Source organism: Callithrix jacchus, chromosome 9 (genome assembly GCF_049354715.1).
Source record: "Callithrix jacchus isolate 240 chromosome 9, calJac240_pri, whole genome shotgun sequence".
NCBI lineage: Eukaryota > Metazoa > Chordata > Mammalia > Primates > Cebidae > Callithrix > Callithrix jacchus.
In genome coordinates, this window is record NC_133510.1 from 8,867,472 (window position 1) to 8,888,011 (window position 20,540).

General features: G+C 34.7%; 1 protein-coding gene across 17 annotated transcripts in view; it reads right to left on the reverse strand.

The window, feature by feature from the left end:
• The window catches only part of ATF7IP (activating transcription factor 7 interacting protein), a 126,865-nt gene that overhangs the window by 67,957 nt on the left and 38,368 nt on the right, over window positions 1-20,540 (reverse strand). For 9 of the 17 annotated variants that reach the window (XM_078338283.1, XM_078338280.1, XM_009003296.5 and 6 more), the window contains one exon: window positions 660-2,269. In XM_078338283.1, coding sequence (XP_078194409.1) covers window positions 660-2,262 — 1,603 coding nt within the window. In that variant the 5' untranslated portion in view covers window positions 2,263-2,269. Of the gene's footprint in view, window positions 1-659; window positions 2,270-7,164; window positions 7,753-8,752; window positions 17,114-20,540 lie in introns of those variants that run through there. The other 8 variants (XM_078338284.1, XM_009003298.5, XM_078338285.1 and 5 more) reach the window with 4 other exon arrangements.

Sequence of the window (20,540 nt, forward strand, 5' to 3'; positions counted from 1 at the left end):
AACCTAAAAGTAACAGAGATCTAACCACATAGAGGGACAATAACAAGTAAGAGAACTGGTTCATAGAGAGCTCATTCAGAAAATGAGGAGGAAAAGAATAGGTTGGGTAGAACCAAAAAGGCTGAGGAAGCAAATGGGTAAAGTGTTTATCATACAGATAGTCAAGCTTTAAGGTTTCTGGCTTACAACAATGGTGGCGTCATTCCCTGGACAAAGAATATTAAAGAATAGAATTTCATTGAGAATATTAATTAAAAATATAATTTGTTAGGCTTGAAGCAAAGAGATTAAACTATTAGGCTTTTAGTTTTAAGTTATCTATTCACTAAATGATACCAAGAAAGAACAGCTGCTACAACGCCAATTACGTACTGGCTTAAATTGTTATTTCAGTGACGGTGCTCTACGTCATCTCTATTTCCAGCCTACAAAGGCATATTTTCTACTTACTCTATCTCCTTTCTTAGTATTAGCACAATGCTGCTCACAGAGGAGATACACTGCAAATCTGAATTCTATGAAATTAAGACATCTTTCTATAGTGTCATCACTATTTTCAACTTTCTCTGCAGCTAAAATAAATTTAAAGCATGATAATGTTTTATTAAACAGTTAATTAAAGTCAATAAAAAGCTTTAAAATTTAAGTTATATGCTAACCTGGAGAGCATGTTTCATTTTGCGATATAACTTCAGACTCATCTTTTTCACCTGAAATGTCCTCTTCGTCAGAGAGGACCAAAAAGGCTTCTTTTGGCAAACTCTCACTACTTTCTTGTTTAGATGGTGAACCAAAAGAACTTTCCATTTTCTCTTCCAAATCTGGACTTGTCTCATCGATTGGAAGGAGAGACGCTTTGGAAAAGCAAGTAAGTTCATCCTCAGAAGGTGCAAGCTTTTCCAAAATAGGAATGATTTCATCTGTCTCCATAGAGTCTGTATTTTCCAAGATGTTCTCACTTTTGTCATCTTCTGTAACATTTTCACTAATGCTTCCTACAAGATCTGCAGAATTTTCATCTTCATTCTTTTCAACTTGGTCAATTTCCATACTGCTAGATATAGCATCTTCTCCAAGAGCAAGCTCTGTGATAGGATCTTCCTCTACCTTCTTTTCATTTTGAGGAGGTCGATCTGAACAAATAGTTGTATCATCTGTTTCTAGAGTTTCTTCATTAGCATCAATATTACTATCAGCTTTATTTTTCTCATCCAATGAGTCTTTACTCTGAATTTGCTCTAACTTTTCATCGTCCCCATTTTTTTCAAGAAAATCATCATCTTTATTGCTACTTGGTTCTGTATTGTCAATTTCAGGAACTGGTTCACAAACTGGTACAGAACTTGGTTCAAAAGTACGATCAAAGACTGATTCAGAAGTCAGCTCATCAGAGGCCAGTTCACCAGTGGCCAGATCATCAGAGGCCAGTTCACTAGAGGATAGTGCACCAGAAGCCAGATCATCAGAGGCTGGATCAATGGAAGCTTGTGCTCCGGAAGCCAGATCAACAGAAGTTATTTCACTAGAAGCTATATCATCAGAGGCACAATCACCAGAAATGGGTGCAACAGAGACTGGTTCACCTGGGAGGGGATCACTAGATGTGAGATCGCCAGAGGAGAGATCGTCAGAGGTGGCATCACCAGAGGCGGCATCACCAGAGGGGACATCATCAGAAGGGGCATCACCAGAGGCAGCATCACTAGAAGAGGGATCGCTAGAGGTGGGATCACCAGAGGTGGGATCACCAGAGGTGGAATCACCAGAGGTGGGATCACCAGAGGTGGGATCACCAGAGGTGGAATCACTAGAGGCCAGGACTCCAGAGGCTGGATCTCTAGCATCCAGATCACCAGGGGCTGGATCACCAGAAACTGGTTCAGCAGTCAGTTTAGAGTCTGGTTCTAGAGTTATATTATTGGGAGACGAAGGTTCAGAATTTAAATCATCATCCTGCTTGTTTTTTACATTAACATTTAGGATACAGGGTGTTTCTTTCCATTCTGTTTTACTTTCTTCAGAATCAAAACAAATCTCTTCAATGCCATTCACCTCTTCCTTGTCTTTAATGTAATCCATATTTTCCAAAGGTGAGGTTGGGTCCAAATCTCCATTTTCATGGTTGCCATTTAACAGCTTGACATCAGTTTTCAACAGTTCTTCTTTGACCTTGTATACTGCTTCAAGTTGCTGACGATCACTCACTCTCATCGTTTTTCGAGCCTTAAAGACTTTTTTCTGAGGTTCTTCTAAACTTTCCATTTTGAATCTTTAAGAAAAAAGAGAAAGAGTTTAATCACTGAAATAGAAGCCACCTAACCTAATACATACTGATGTTAGAAGCAAGCAGCACACTTCCTGAAATGTTTAAATAAAGACATAGAAAACTTCCTCCTGGTTGTATACTAATTCTCATATTTACTGCATCTGTGTAATACAAAATCGATAATGGCTATACTTTACTAGAAAATCAACTAGAAGGCATTGGGGGAAAAGGGACAAGTTTTCATTTTCAATATGGAATTCACAGAATATGGAGATGTAGAAGCAAAAAAAAAAGGTAGATAAAGTTTAAAAAGAAGTACCTGAAGAAAATGAAAAATAAAAGTGTAGGAATAAAAACAGTAGGGAAATAACAGGTATAGAGATAAAGGAAAAAGGAGGAATAATTAAGAAACATGTAAGGAAAGATTGCATTTGCAACCAAGCACATTTAGAATGGCAGAACTATAAACATATTAACAAAATATTACCATTAAGAATGTAAGGAAATTTCATACACAGGGAGAAAATATTTGCAAATCATATGCCTGATAAGAGACTTTTATCTTGAATCTAGACTTTCATATTTAAAATACAGAATATATAATTATATAGAATACAGACTTTTAAATCTAGAATAAATAAAAACTGCTATAATTCAATAATAAATCAAATAACCCAATTTTAAAATGGTCAAAGAACTTGAACAAACATTTCCTGAAAGAGACTCCTAAACCAAAAGTTCTTAAGCAAGAAACATCATTAGTCATTAGTGAAACGCAAGTCAAAACCACAATGAAATAACACTTCATAAACACCAGGACAGCTGCAATCAACGAGAATGGGTCTTGCCAAGGATGTGAAAAAACTGGAACTTTCATACAATGCTAGTGGGATTGCAAAAAGGTGCAGCTGCGTTGGAAAACAGGCAGTTCCACAACATGTGAAATATAGCGGTGTCATATGACCGAGCAATTTTGTGAAAACATATGTCCACACAAAAACCTGTACACAAATGCTCTATAAAAGCACTACTCATAATGGCCCAAAACTGGAAATAACCTAAACGTTCCATGACTGAAGAATGGATAAATAAAATGTGGCATACCCATACAAGAGAGTATCATTTCCACCATAAAAAGGAATGAAGTACCGAACACGCTACTGCATGCACAAGCCTTAAAAACACGCTGAGTGACAGAAGTCAGCAACAGAAAAGCCACATACTGAATGATTCAATTTATATAAAATGTCTAGAGCAGGCAAATCAATAGAGACAGAAAGTAGATCAGTGACTACCCAGGGTTGAAAGGTTTTGGAGAAAATGAGGGGTGGGTGCTAAAGGGCACAGGATTTCTTTACAGAGTTATGAAAATGTTCTAACATTGATTATGGTGATGATTATACAGCTCTGTGAATATGCTAAAAATCATTGAATTGTACTTTAAATGGGTGAATAGTAGATATGTGGTTATATCTCTAAAATAAAGCCATTACAAAAAAACTAAAAAATAAATACAAAGGGTGTGTGTGTGTATGTGTGCATGTGTGTGTGTGTATACTCTTTTATTAAAAGTGTGCTCTTTATTAAGTTGTGCTAGATTTTTATCAATTCGATTTACTTATTAAAGTATGAACCTTTATCTTAGCTGATATTTCTCAGTTTACATCTACTTCCTTGTTTTAACTTTTTTCCTATAATATTTATTATTTCTTTTCTCTTACTTTTTCTTGGAAAGAGTTTAACATGCCATCCTTTTTTTCCCTGAGATTCAAGCTTAAGCATTGTTTTCAATCTTACGTCTTTTGCAATGTATGCATATAAAGCTATAAATTTCCCTCTAAGAGCTACTTTAGTTGCATCTCACATTTTAATGGTTCATTTACATTATTGTTAAAATATTTTCTAATTTCCATCATGATTTCTTCTTCCATCTCTGAGTTATTTAGAGGTGGGTTTCTTAAAAAGGTAATGCATTCTGACCAAGTGAAACTCACTTAGAAAAATACAAAGCTGATTTCACATTCAAAAATCAGTGTTGACCATCAACAAGCCATGAAGCATTCTGGCTTTATCTCCTGCCCACCGGAGTATATAACTGATGAGTTTTGCCTAAACAGAATGAGTGTCTGGTATCAGACACTCATTACTGACTGAATTGTGCAGCATCCCACACTCCACACCCCCAGAAAAAGATAGTAGAGTCTTAAGCCCCAATACCTCAGAATGTGACCTTACTTTGATAGGGCCTTTACAGAGGTAATAAAGGTAAAATAAAGGTACTACAGTGAGCTCTAATCCAATATGATTGATGTCCTTATAAAAAGGGGAAAATCTGGACACAGACAGACATGCACACTAGGAGAATGCCATGTGACAATTAATGTTATGGTACCACAAGCTAAGCAACTGCCAGAAGCTAGGAGAGAGACCTAGAACAGACCCCTCCTAAGCATCTTCAATGGGAAATGGCAATGACAATACCACGATTTCAAATTTGTAGCCTCCAGAACTCTGAGACAATGAATTTCTGTTAAGAAAAAAAGAAAACCACAAAAAGAAATCAAGCTATTTAATTCACCACATAAACAGAACAGAGGGAGAAAATGAATAAAGGATTACCTCAACAAATACAGAATATTCATTTGACAAAATTCAAGACTGATGCATAATTACAACTTCAGAAACTAATAATACAGGAAAAATTACTCAAATCTGATAAAGGTTATCTACCAAGAAAACTAAAGATACCATGTCTTATATTGACATAAGATCAGAAAAAAAACAAGGAAGTTTCCAGTAACCATTTCCATATTAACATCTAGCCAGTGCAATAAAGGCAAGCAAAAGAGGGCAACAATTTGGTTCTGAAGAAAAACAATGTCATCAACAATAGGAGAATAAAACAAAATCCCTTTAAGGACTAAGATGTACAGGAGGCAGGAATACTGTTTTCACACTGGACAGTCACTTAACATTACCATCACCAGTAGGAATGATATGGTAGAATACACTTGCTTTGGCCTGAGAAAGAAAGCAAGCCAGCCCCTGATGTCTAGAAACTCAACCGATACTCACAGTTAGGACTCAATGTTGTTAACTGATCCGATGCTTACAGCTAAGCCATGCTGTTCTCCGGTTAGACATAAAACCAACTCAGAGAACATTCAAGTCAGACAAGGTCACTGTGCAACCCACAAAATTCCAAACACCCCGCCTCACTAGATGAGTGATGGCTACTTCTTCATCAATTACAGCTTTATCTTGCATTAGTCTGTCCTCCCTATACAGATAAAATTTATTGAGATACCCAAGTATAGAAGTGTCCCCACTTCCTGATGTCACCCAACACACGGTAAGGATCTACTTCCTTAATAGCTCCCCAAAATAACCCAACCTATACTCTACTATACACAAATCCTATACCAGGTTTTTTCTAACATCCTCTTACTGACTGATGTGCCTTACAGTTTCCCCATAGTGAACACTGTTTCCCCCCTGCAACAAATAGTAAACCTGACTTGTTCAATTACAAGTGTGTTCCTGCTGGTCTTTGGCTGAAGGGCATAAAACAATAAGCCCAGCCTTTTTGCTGCAGGCCTATTCAGCTTGAGAATCTACCACTTTGTCAGAGAATTTCTAGACTGTGATACATTCTGTATTCATTCTCTCACTCTACGCCAATTACTTAGAATATATTTCTTAGTCTTTCTAGCCATTTTATTTAAATTATATAACTAAATATTTAGAAAAATTATTCTTCATTTAAACAGAAACCTCACTACAAAACTGTAATAGACACTATGTTAGGAGTTTTTAATTACAGACTAAAATTTCACACCTTCAAGGTTTTTCCCTTCCCATCATTACAAAGTTACGCTAACTGTAAAATTTTCAGCAAAAAGATACAGATACAATGCATTGTATTTTGCTGTCACTTTTCCTTGCTGATTCCAAAACTACAAAATAATTAAATGCATAATATAAGTAGAACAGTTACCCATTAAGTATTTCCAAATACTGAACGGCCATTCTTTTGGACTTTAACCTCATAATATCCACATTTCTCAGATATTATATGGATAGCTGGTAATTATTACCAATTGCATTAAAAGCATTCCTTTAAATAATTCATAACTTTTAACAACCCAATTAAGAATATGAACTCTGTATACTGTTGACAGATTCACAGATTTGAATTCCCACTCTCCCAGGGAACCTACTGTGTGAGACTGGGCAAATTACCTAACATCAATTTCTTAGTTTCAGCTATCTTAAAAAGGGACTAATATCAACACCTGTCACAGAGGTTGCCATGAGAACTAAATGAGATTCTATATAGTAAGCACTTGGAAGGTAATAAGCACTCAATAAACTTTATAACCATCATCATCTAAATATTCAGGATAATGTTTTTAGGAATAAAGAGTCTGAGACAAATTACTCTTAAATACCTTTGGTATTTTATATATAGAGAGAGAATATATATATATAAAATATATATAGAGAATATATATATATATAAAATCCAACATGTAAACCTCACATTTAATATTAAATTGCCACCACCAAATAATATTTAAAAATAAATATAATTTAAGAAATGCTGATTTTATTAATAAAATTGTCATTAACTTCAGTAATAATAAAGCACTCTAAAAAGAATTATAGAATAACTACCATCCATACCCACAAGGGAGCACACTACAGCCATTTACCAGATCTTATGGGTTCTAAGTATAATAAAAAACAGACAAAGCAATAAGGAAGAAGCATGAACAATCAGTTCGAACTAGTTCAGCCGTATCTGTACAAACCAATCAGCAATCTGCTTTTAAAAATCTATTTTGAATTAGCAAAGCATATTTAAGGAAGATACACATTAGAGAAGGGTATGTTACCTGCAAACAAGTCTCCATGGCTGTAATACCAGAGCAAAACATTTACAAGGACCATTTTAATACTTTCACCTAGAACTAAGATGCCATTCATAAAACTGTTCTATAAAATAAATGTTAGTATTTCAGGTGCCAACTCAAATCAGAAAGCTTTCACATGACTGTAACTCATTTTCACAAAAAAAAAGCATTGGTATTTTACGGCAGAAGATGTCTGCCATGTCTAAAAGTAACTGCAAAACATGATGAACTAGTTTCTCCTCAAAGTATTTTCTTCATGAGGAAGAGAGTCAAAATAATGCCTCTGTATATTCAAGAACTCTGGGAAAATACTATCACTACTAAAATCTTTTTCTATAGGAATGTACATTTAAGTCACCAGAGAAGGGTGTGTTACCTGCAAATAAGTCTCTCTGGCTTGGAAATTTTTTGTAAATTATTTTTTGAATATTTTTAAGGAAAGCCCAACGAGCTTCTTCTTTAAATGAAAACATTAGTCTCTTCTCTGCTTCAGACCCCTCCACCCACTTCTTTCTAGCAAGAGATCATAGCAATGAAACAACAAAGGGAAGCTGTTTTGTCTTAGCCTACAATCTGCCTGCTCAAAAAGCTCAAGAATTTAAATGGCTGTTCAAGAGCTGCTGACAAACTCAGCCAATCAGCAGCCAGCATTCTGATTCCTGCCCAGCAACAGGAGACAGACAATAAGGTCAGAAAAACATAGTTAAACAAAAGCTGGATCTGCAATGCTTCAGGGTGGTTCTTTGTTTGAAATAAGTAATCTAGAACAGTTTACATGAAATCCTAAATCCACATAACACGCATTAAATATTCCACACATATAAGTAAGATTTACATCTTTTATGCTATTTGCTTTAATAAATATTCATGTTTCCAGAAATATATATTAATATAGATTAATTTCCTACTTGAGGAATAAGACAAACATAGACAATACATAAGAATATACTTTTCTTTACAATGCAAAATTCGAATGTAAATTTCTTTTTAAAAAATGCCATGGACCATATATATACATATATACACACACACACACACACACACACACACACACACACAAATCTAGCAAAACCTTAAATCCTGATAAGTAAAAAAAATTTTCATACCCATCTATGACTACTGTTACAGATTTCTGATTCCAAAAATTAATAGTATTCTGGACCCAAAGGATTACTATGGATAGTATTAAGAAGTGTTGTGTTGTCTACTGCACTGAACTGACTTAGTTTAATTCATCTAATGAAATCTAAATGTCTGATTCTGTCTGATATTAAGTGGTATGAATACAATTACTACATCCTTTTCTCAACTGCCTTTCGCAGCAAGTTACAAAAGGTTATATGAGATATCCTTTTAAAGCTTTATGTGGATTCATGAGAGATATATTTTTCTTATATTACACCATTCTATAGTTATTTAAATAGATTATAAAATAAAAATGAAAAATTGGTTATCAGAAATTTTTTTCTCAAATTCACTACCTATTAGGTTTTCTTAATAAACAAGTTTTAAAAATAAACCTCATTTCCCCCCTTCCTTACAAATGAACCTTGTAATTTTTCAAACATACCCAAGAGGGAGCTTGCTGCAGCCATACTCTTAGTTTATATAATCTCCCCACAGGAAAAATAAATCAACAGCTGCTTCAATGTTTCAGTCCTGTGAGAGAACTGAAATTCACTGTCTGATTGGCTCAAAGCCGAAATAGTCTAAAACCAATCAGACATCAGTGTCACAAACCTTGCCCAGCAACAAGGGAAGCAGATGAGGGCAAGTGATCTATCAAAAATCCAAAGAATGTGAAAATAAAGGTGAACAAGGTGAACAATGAAATGGAAACATTAGGAATGTAACTCCAGATGCGCTGTTTGAAAAACAGGTCTATAGTAGGGTTTATTTGATTAAATAAACTGTACTGCTTTCCAAGAACAGACTTAACTAAGTACCACGATTGTTGGGTCAAAAAGCATACACAACACAAATGCTATATTAATTCAAAGTAATGAATATCTGATGAAGTATACTTAAAAATAAAACTAAAGCAAAAGCTTAGAAAACATTAAGCAAAACCTTTTAAGTGGACATGGCATTTCTGTCTTTGACAAAGGCATTCTAATTATATTCATGTTGTTGGCTGACAGTAACATTTTTCTGAATGAAAATTTCATTCATTTTTCTGCTGAAAATAATTTTAATTCAAGTTTATTTTCATTAAATGGCTGAATCAAATATTAATCACTTTATGCTGATAATTCCTAGCCTCTTTAGAAATGCAACTTTGCTATTAGATTCTTTAAGAATCTCATTCTCAGTTGAAAACTAGGATTTTATTTTGCACTTCTAATTTTTGCTTGAGAATTTGCAATACTCTTGAAAATAAAATCATAAATAGTGACTTGCAAAATAAATGCTAACAATCTGCTTTACTATTTATTGCCCATAAAATAGGGAATCTGACAATGCAACGGTTCACTCACTTTGATACTTATCTGCTCAAATATAGTATAAAGATTTAAAATTTTATATTTTAAATACGATATCCATCAGTATTCGTGGGAGACTGCTTCCAGGACTCCCCACAGATACCGAAATCTGACAATGTTCAAGTTCCTTATATAAAATAATACAGTATTTGAATATAACCTATGCATATACTCCTGTATACTTTAAATCATCTTTAAATTATTTATAATATTCAGTATAACATAAAGGCTATGTAAACAGATGTTATACTGTTGCATTATCAGCTACAGTTCTCTCAACTGGTATAAAATAACTGTCACTAGCTACCCTGCCATCTTTTTAAAAAAGTGGTAAAATCTGTTTATCAAATACTCATAAAGTCAGTTGAGTAAGTTATTGAATTATTATAATATCTGACACCTCAACAAATCAGCCTCTCTTCCTGTCACCAACCAAAATGCAGAATGCAATATCCCCAAACTAAATTGTAAAAAATAACCAACCACAAAAGAAATAGGGAGTTTGCTTTACCAACACTTCCCTGGACAAGGAGCAAATCATGTCCTTAAAATTTTGGTTACATCAAAACCAGAACTGTCACTACAGTCTAACGTCTTGTTGCATTCACTGCTATATTTTGAGAAAATTTGGAATGGTCCACATGACAAAAAAGTAAGGTATCTTAAAATTAATTCTCCAAGTCAATTTTGGGGATCATTGTGTTACATGGCGAAATAAAATTAAATGACCTGATCCAACAAATGTCATTTCAGAATACACAGAGCAAATTACACCCCCTCAGAAAACTGGCCAATTTTCCATCAAGACCCTACTAGCTTGCCAAACTCTAGTATCCCTATGCAGAAAAGGAGTAAAGTTATAGAAGGTCTTGTATTTATCTCCACAGAAATTTAAGAAATCATTTGTCCAGAGATGGGAGCAGTTACACATACCTGTAATCCCAGCTACTTGGGAGGCCAAGGCAGTGGACTACTTGAGCCTAAAGGGTAGAGACCAGCCTGGGCAACATAGCAAGACTAGGTCTCATTAAAAAGATAAATAAATAACCAGCAGTAATAGAAATCATTTGTCCTAATGTACTTTTCACATTTTGCTTGGGTGAAGTAAAACACCCAGAATGAGGTAGGAAGAGATGAAAGATGTAAATCCTTCAAATGCCAGGAAATACTCTTACTTTTCTTATTAACCCAACCTAAGTACAAAAGCTGGATAGTTAACTTTCTGTGTCACCTTTTACTAGGTGATAATGCAGCAACAATAACAACAAAATTTCACTGGCTAATCACAATACTCTTTCATTCTAGGACACCAGGCTGAAGGAACAGCACTCCCTCATCCCATCTAGGCCTTGTGGCAGAGGGAAAGGTCTTATTGAAAACAGCCTTGGGCTGTACGTAGCCTGTGGCCACGGGCAGGACAAGCTTGTTTCAAAGCTTTTGGTCAGACATGGTATACATCACCTTCCTTCACATTCCATCGGCTAAATCCAAATTAATCACTAAGGGAATGAGAAGTAAAAATCTACCAAGGGAAACACTTCACATCACAGGGCAAAAGGTACGGATACATAAAACTCTTGCTGCAAAGCAGTATAATTGTAAAATATCATACAAACTATCACACTTTAAAATACAAGTATTCTAAAAAGCATGGCATAAAAAAAGACTTCTGAACTAACAAAACTAGGTTCTATTCCATGTTCTAACATTAGTATACAACCAGCATAGAATAAAAAAATTTAACTGTATAGAGTTCAGTTTCCTCAACTGTAAAACTGAAAAGATTAGACCAGATGCTTGCTACGTTCCATTCTAGCCCAAGTTTTCTATTACTTTATTAATGTTTGGCTATATGGACACATATAATTCATTTTTCATTATGAAATAAAAATAAAGTGCCCTGTACAACACAATGGCTTCCTCCTCCTTCTCCATCCTTGACTCCTAAATAAAAAGATAAGCATAATCTTGAATTTGATGTTCATTATTCCCAACCATGCCTTATAAATTCCCCCTTTAATTAACACCTTGAAAAACACCCCTTTTCTTGCACACCTTGTAAGGAGAAAAAGAGACTTATGCTTATCAAGGAATAATTATATGTCAGACACTATAACAAAACATATCCTTTTCTCATTAGTTTATGTGATAATTTATATAACTTCAACTTTACATATCATGTGAATGAATAAATCAATAACTATGCTGCCATCAGTAACTACACAGATAGTAAGTTTAACTGGGTAAGGTAAACTAGACATCCAATTCAGTTTCAAGTTGTTTTCTGCAGCACAGGTACCCTACTTATGCATTTCATCCTCTAAGTTTTGATACCATTTTAACAGAATGTTGAGCAATCATCTACATGTATCTTCCACAGTTGTCTTCTTTATCTTTTAAAACTGGAGATTTCATTTAAGATCACCGGTAAAACCTATCTATTCAGTAAATGGGACCTAAGAGTAGACTCCCTCTCCAGTTTTACCAGCCAGCTGACTGCTTCAGGTATTAGCTACCAGAGTATTACCAGCAGCTTTCTAATTATTAAATTATCTTATCCTTAATTTAACATAGCAATTAATAGCAGAATTCGGTCAACAAACTAAGAATAGAAGATTTCCTCAACCTGATAAAGGGCGCCAAAAAAAACCCCACATCTATTATACTTAATGGTAAAAGACTAAAATCTTTCACCCTAAGATCAGAACAAGAAAAGATAATCTGCTCTCATCCTTTAGTCAGCATTGAACTAGTTCCAGCCAGGAGAATTAGGCAAGAAAACGAAATACAAATCAAAAAACTTTTTTTTTGTTTGTTTTTTGAGACAGGGTCTTCCTCTGTCCCCCATGCTGGAGTGCACTGGCACAATCTCGGATCACTGCAGCCTCCACCTCCTGGGTTCAAGCAATTCTCATGCCTCAGCCTCCTGAGGAGCTGGAATTACAGGCGTGTGCCACCATGCCTGGCTAATTTTCATATTTTTAGTAGAGATGGGGTTTCACCATGTTGGCCAGGCTGGTCTCAAGCTGCCAACCTCAGGTGATCTACCTGCCTTAGCCACCCAAAATTCTGGGATTACAGGAAGGAGCCACCACACACAGCCAAAAGTCATACAACTTTAAAAAAAAAAGAATGATTTTTATTTACAGATGAAAAAATCTCATATACAATAGTATGAAACCAACTAAAAATTTATTAGAACTAGTAAGAGTTTAACAAGGTTGACTGTAAGATTAATATATAAAAGTCTACTGTGTTTGTATACCCTTAAAACAAATGATCGTAAAATAAAACAATTCCATTTACAGTAATATAAAAAATAATAAATTTAGCCAAGAAGTACAAAACAATATTCTGAAAACTATAAAATATTGATGAAGAAATTAAAGACATAAATAAATGACACTGCATACTCATGAATCAAAAGATTCATATCCTTAAGATGTCCACATTCTTCAAATTCAGCTTCGGATTCAAGACAACCTCTCTCAAAATCCTAGGTATTTTCTTTGCAGACACTGATAAACTGATCCTAAAATTAATATGAAAATGCAAGGGTCCCAGAACAACCAAAACAATCTTTAAGAAGAAAAATAAACTTGGAGAACTCATACTTTGTATTTTTAAAAGTATTATGAAGCTACAGTAACCCAGAGAGTATGGCACAACTAGCAAAATTACAGACATATCCCAGGATGTATCTTGGAACAGAAATAAACCCTCACTTTTACAGTAAATTGTCTTAGATGAGGGTTACAAGATCACTCAATGGGGAAAGAATAGTATTTTAAACAAACAGTGTTGGAAAAACTGGATAGCCACATGCAAAAGAATGAAGTTGGACTTCTATTTCTTGCCATATACAAAAATTAACTCCTATGAATCAAAGACCTAAATTTAAGAGCTAAAACTAAAATGTTAGAAGGAAACACAGAAATAAATCTTCATAAATTTGGAACAGGCAATGGTTTCTTAGATACGACCCAAAGAGAAGAAGTAACAAAAGAAGAAAAAAAAAAAAGTTTAACTGAATTTCATCAAAGTTAAAACTTTTTGTGCTGCAAAGGAAACCACTAAGAAAGTAAAAAGAGGCCGGGCGCGGTGGCTCACACCTATAATCCCAGCACTTTGGGAGTCTGAGGCGGGTGGATCAAGAGGTCAAGAGATCAAGACCATCCTGGTCAACAAGGTGAAACCCCGTCTCTACTAAAATACAAAACTTAGCTGGGCATGGTGGTGCATGTCTGTAGTCCCAGCTACTCGGGAGACTGAGGCAGGAGAATTGCTTGAACCCAGAAGGCGGAGGTTGCAGTGAGCCGAGATCGTGCCATTGCACTCCAGCCTGGGTAACAAGTGCAAAACTCCGTCTCAAAAAAAAAAAAAAGTAAAATGATAATTTACACAGTGGACGAAAATATTTGCAAACCATATACCCAATACGAGACTTTTATCTCAAATATATAAAAACTGTTACAATTCAGTAATAAAACACCAAATAACCCCATTTTAAAATGAACAAAGGACTCAAACAGGCATTTCCACAAAAAGGCCTTTATAAGCCAATAGCTCATAGGCAGTAAACATCATTAGTCATCGGCAAAATGCAAGTAAAAACCTCAATGAGATAACACTTCACACACACCAGGACAGCTATAATCAATGCGACTAATGAATGTTGCCAAGGATATGAAAAAACTGGAACTTCCATACAATGCTAGTGGGATTGCGAAAAGGGGCAGCTGTTTTGGAAAACAGGCAGTTCCACAATACATGAAACACAGAGTTATCATACGACATCATACAACACAGAAATTCCATTCCTAGATATATACCCAAGAGAAATGAAAACATATGTCCACAGAAAAAATTGTACACAAATGCTTTATAAAAGCACTACTCATAATGGCCCCAAACTGGAATCAACCTAAATGCCCTGTGACTAATGAACAAATAAAATGTGGTATATCCATACAATGGAGTATCAGTTGGCCATAAAGGGAATTAAGTACTGACCATGCTACTACATGCATAAACTTTGAAAACACGCTGAGTGAGAGAAGCCAGTCATGAAAGGTCACATACTGAATAATTCCATTTACAGTATTCCTCCCCTTATCCAAAAAAGATACATTCTCACAACACAATGAATAGTAAGGTTCAGTACTGGATAGTAGTATATATACTACGTTTTTTCCTATACATACATACATTTAACTTATAAGTTAGGCACAGTAAGAGTTAGCAATAACTAATAATAAAATAGAACAATTGTAACAATATACTGTTCATCGTGTCACAGAAGTATAAGATGGTTCTTACTATATATCTTGGCAACCTCAGCATACGATCTTTTGTCTTTCCTTTATTAAGTCAAAAACTTTCACCTTTTCACTTAAAGGAAGCACTTTACAGCTTCTCTTTGGCATATCCAAATTGCCAGCAACCCTACTCTTTTACATTGAGGACATTATTAAGTAAGAGTGACTTTATGACAAACACTGCAATACCAGCACAGATCTGATAACCCAGACATGTCCTAAGTGACTGATGGGTAGGTATCATCTAGAGTGTGGATACGCTGGACATACTGGACAAAGGGATGGTTCATGTCCTTAGTAGGACAGAGGAGACTGGCATGAGATTTCATCACACTACTTAGAACGGTGCCAAATTTAAAACTTATGAATTATTTATTTCTGAAATTTTCCCCTTACTATTATCCCGCAGGTGACTACAGAGAGCTAAACCACAGAAAACGAAACTGTGGAGACGGGGGGACTACTGTATATGAAATGTCCAGAACAGGCAAATCTATACAGATAGAAAGTGGCTTACCAACAATTGCCTAGGGTTGGAGGGCTTAGGAGAAAATGACGGTTGGCTGCTAAAGGGTACAGGATTTCTTTATAGGATAATAAAAATGTTCAAACATTGATTGGGGTGATTATACAGCTCTGTGAATATAATGAAAACCACTGAATTATATACTTAAACAGTTGAACTGTATGACATGTGAACTGTATTTCAATAAATTCGATATAAAAAAAAAGAATAGCAGAACTTCAGTTGAGTATTTTTCATTTATTTTTAACCTAAACCCCTTTACTGGGTCACACTTCCAACATAGACAAAACAGCTATACCAAGATAACTGAGCATTGGTTTATACATTACAGAGTTCACATTTTTAAGCCAACAAGTGTATCAGTAATTATACTGGTGGTAAAAGTGTAAAGTATGTGTAAAATGGCACCGGCCTTGTTCTCTTATGTCCTCATCTTGGATGAGCTCGTTACTCTTTTTCCCTGTCCTAAATGGTACATAATTCTACAGTATGCTCATCTTACAGGATTGCAGTAATGAGCATAACATACTCACGCAAGATATTTAAAAACAAAAAGCAGTACTAAGCATGATACAGGTGAATTCTCCAGGAGCAAATAATAACAGTCTTCTACACCTGGAAAATGCAATTAACTATCTTTTATCAGAAAGGCTAGAAAGTCTTAAGTGAAACAGAAACCTTCTCTTTTATTATAAAATGGTACTATAACCAGAAGGCCTTATGTGTAATTAATGATGATAAATGTTTTTAAATGAGGTATACTCCCTGAACTTTCTGAACTTATATATGGCTTTGTCACACTTTATCAATATTGTTTTTATTCATATGGCGTGTTTTGCTACCATTCTCTGTGTTTACCAATGCTCTAAAGGTGTCCCTTTAGAAATTTTTATTATAAATGGATTCTAATACTACATTTATGTATTATTTAATGGAACACTTTGACATTTTTTATCAAGTATCTAGTACAAAACTATTACTCTTTCAAATTTTAATCTCTGTCAAATCTCAGGAAAAATTAAGACATTTTAAGTGTCCAAAGCTTTGATATTAGAAAACATCTAAAATATGCTGAGATCATGATGATGTGCTTCTGAGGTCATTTCACAAAAGAACAAAAAAATGAAGTATTCTAGTATAATATTAGTGAACTAACGTAGTGTTGGGCACACAGAATACAATTAAGTATTGGCTAGAAAAATGATGCGCTATATACACATAACTGACATCTAAAATAATTCTTACATGAAAAAACTATTCTTTTAGAAAGCAAAGATAATCATCTAGAACATTTTAACAGACTTGTAAACTAACATGCTGGCATGTTTACATACAAAATAATAAAATATACCCACTTATAAGTTGCCTAACAGAGGCAAAAGATAGCACCATCAAAATTAATCAAATACACAAGAGGCATTTTTCAGCCTTTTATAAAGCTTGCTTAGTTTGATTTCCCATTTCAAAAATAAAATGCCCTTTTAAAAGAAATCTACCTTTGCTTCTTACTACATATTGATGAAAACCCTCTTTAAAATAAAAAACGTACCCCAAAGGGAGCCCCCTGCAGCCATCTTATCAGTTCTTTCACAGCAACAGAAACTGAAATACAATTTGCATAGTCACTGTGGTTGGCTAATAAAAGCAGTATCATGTAACCAATCAGGAAGACAGAAATTAGGCAGCCATAAGAGAAGAAATTTTAAATCTGCCTGGCAACAGCCTAAAAATAGAAACAATATGCTAGCACGAATCTTGGAATAGATGTGAATATAAAAGCAAAACTACCAGCAAAAACACTATTTTCTTGGAAAAAATATGTGCCTTGCATTTCATCACCTAAAATATTAACTTGACACCTTTACTTATTAGGTGTCAATTAAAGAAATGAATGCTAAGCTAAACTAACAGGCCACTTTCAAGAAACATGCCATTGTGCACAGTGTGTGTGGGGGGAGGGTGTATACATCCATACCTATATATTTAAGTGTTTTTCTGTTTTCAGGAGAATCATAAAACTCTTAAACCACAGTACTAACACATTCAAGGCTCTCTAAAATCTCAAATTCTAAAGAGTACTGCATTTTTCCTAGCACTTTTTTCTACAATTTTATGACTCAATCAGATTTGTTGATTTAAAAAAAAAAAACCTGTTTAATATGTACTAAAAATACAAAGCTTAAATAACTTACCAAAGCAGACTTCAAAATAAAGTAGGAAGTATGCCTTAATTTTTTAACACAAACTTCTTTCCACAACAGTAGTATATTATACACAGTAGACATTCAATAATTGTTTTCTCAATTCAGTTAAAATAATTGTTTTTCTATCAGTTAGAAAAAACATATTATCTTATGATCATGTCAAGTAAAAGTTAAACATGCACATAAATAATCTGTGCAACACTGCTATTTTTGATTTTTCAATTTTGCCTAAAGTGGAGCAATGCTAAAGTTGACAATGCTTGAAATTTCTTTTACCCAGATAACAAAATGCATTTCATCATTCTACCTTTCCAACCTAATAATGCTTAATAGGCACGTCTCTCTGTACATTACAAATTTACTTTGGAGTGGATTTTCATTACCAAAGATGGCAAACAATGTATAGTCTAACATAACAACATGAAGAGGATTACAGGTCAGGAGGAAATAACCAAACCAAACCAAACCAAAAAACAAGTAAGAGAAAACAAAAAGAAAAAAACACCTTTTAATTTCAAGAATTTAAATTATAACTGCTGAAATGAATGGCTGGTTTGACAGCCAAGTCATGTTAAAACCAATATTATTTATTAAAGTACATGTTCTATGCATTTCTTATATCAAACCCTCTAGTAGTATGTTTTGATGAAATGAAAAATTAATTTTAAAATGTTTTCTTTGGTCACAACTTGTTATCTAAAATGTAAAATGAATTCATATATTTGACATTATGAAAGCCTAAACACTTACTATAAAAATTATATGTAAAGGACTTATTTTAATCATGAGATAACAATTAGAAACAATCCCTTTAAAACATATAGGATCACAGAACCTTTTTAAATAACAAAAGCTCCGTTGAAGGAAGGGTAAAAATTAAATGAGCAATCCATTGATGACTGATACTCTTTTTAACCAAATATTTAACAGTGGCTAGATTTTAAGATTAAGTTTAACCAAGCTTTTGACAACATAAATACTGTTATTTTAAACACTGGTCTACATGAAAAGTAGCTTAGCTTATTTTACTTATTTTTTTAAATGTTACATTCACATGCAACAGATATCCAAAATTTAACCACAATTATACTTATATCTAAAATATCTTAAAATAAATTCTGTTTACTTATACTATTATCCTCATTGCAATGGAAAGCAATATTAACAAATCTATGAGTCACAATTAGTGGAAGAGCGTGTCACAAATATATCCAATTTTATTAATGAAGCACTATAGGCCAGGTGCGGTGGCTCTCGCCTGTAACCCCAGCACTTTGGGAGGCTGAGGCAGGCGGATCACTTGAGGTCAGGACTTTGGGACCAGTCTGGCCAACATGGCGAAACTCCTACTCTACTAAAAATACAACTACGTGTGGTGGCAGAAAATCTGCGGTACCAGCTACTCAGGAGGCTGAGGCAGGAGAATCGCTTGAACCCAGGAGGCTGAGGTTGCAGTGACCTGAGATCGTGCTGCTGCACTCTGCCTGGGCAAAAGACCGAGACTCCGTCTCAAAAAATTAAAAAATAACGCATTACAAGTGAGAAAATTTAATAATCCCAGATATAAGTCTTGGTATTTCATATTTTCTTTATTAAATTAGTTTTAATGTTTTAAAAATAACTTTTGCTTATACTGGCCAGTTTTGTTTCAAGAAAAGCAAGAAAGCATGATGCTTGCAAAACATTATTCAAAGCAGTTACACATCACATACCAATCCAAATTTGGGGGAAACTGAATAACCAGGGCACCTTAGAACAATCAGTACAGCAATTAAAATGCCTTACAATAGTTTAGAGAGTTCCAGGAACTTCACCTTGAATCTCTATCTTCTTCCCCTTCTTTTGCCCCTACCCTACTAAAAATCCACAGGAGTTTAAAGTGGCAGCTGAGATGTCTCGGTGCAGTGGCTCACGCCTGTAATCCCAACACTTTGGGAGGCTGAGGTGGGAAAACTGCTTGAGGCCTGGAGTTCAAGATGAGCCTGGACAACCTAGTGAGACCCTGTATCTACAAAAAAATTTAAAACCTGAGCAGAGTGTGGTGGTGCACACCTGTGGTCCCAGCTACTCAGGAGGTTGAGATGGGAGAATCACTTGAGCCTGGGAGGTCAAAGTCATGGTGAGCTGTGATTGTGTCACTCACTGCACTTCAGCCTGGGCCACAGAGTAAGAGATGCTGTCATAAAAATTAAAAAAAAAAAAAAGATGATGATGAAAGGAAAAAGAAATCCTCTTCCATATTATGGAGAAAATTCAAATTCCTCTTTGTACCAACTATTTACCTTCTATAGCAGAGCAAGATTGCTGCTTATCCCTCCTTGTAGATCTAATTAAAATTATTTTTCTCACAACTTTTCCAGCCAATTCTATTTATAAATATACATCTTCCTTCAGTTAAACCTTTCAAAGAAACTTACACTTTTGATAGCAAGATCTGTACTACTGGGCATACAACAAAGAACGAACCAGCACATCCTCTGGCAGCAAAAGAAAAAATAACATTTCCACTCTAAATTTTTCTTAGCAACAATGCCTAAGAATACAATCTACTTGTTTCTGGCAAATGTTGGCAAAACTTAGTTTCATAGGTTGGGCTGTTAAAAGCTATTAACAAAAGTTTAATATATTTTAAGAAAGCACAGAGTTCTTTATCCAAAACAAGAATTTTATTTTGATCTTTTAGAAGCTGAAAAAATCTGTAGAGTTCTGACCAAAAATACTATACTTTGGAAACTCTCTTGACCTCCTGATCATCATATCAAATGAGCCAATGTTCTCCATCCCGTCTACAAATATACTGACTGACCCCCACAATCTTCTGCTCTCA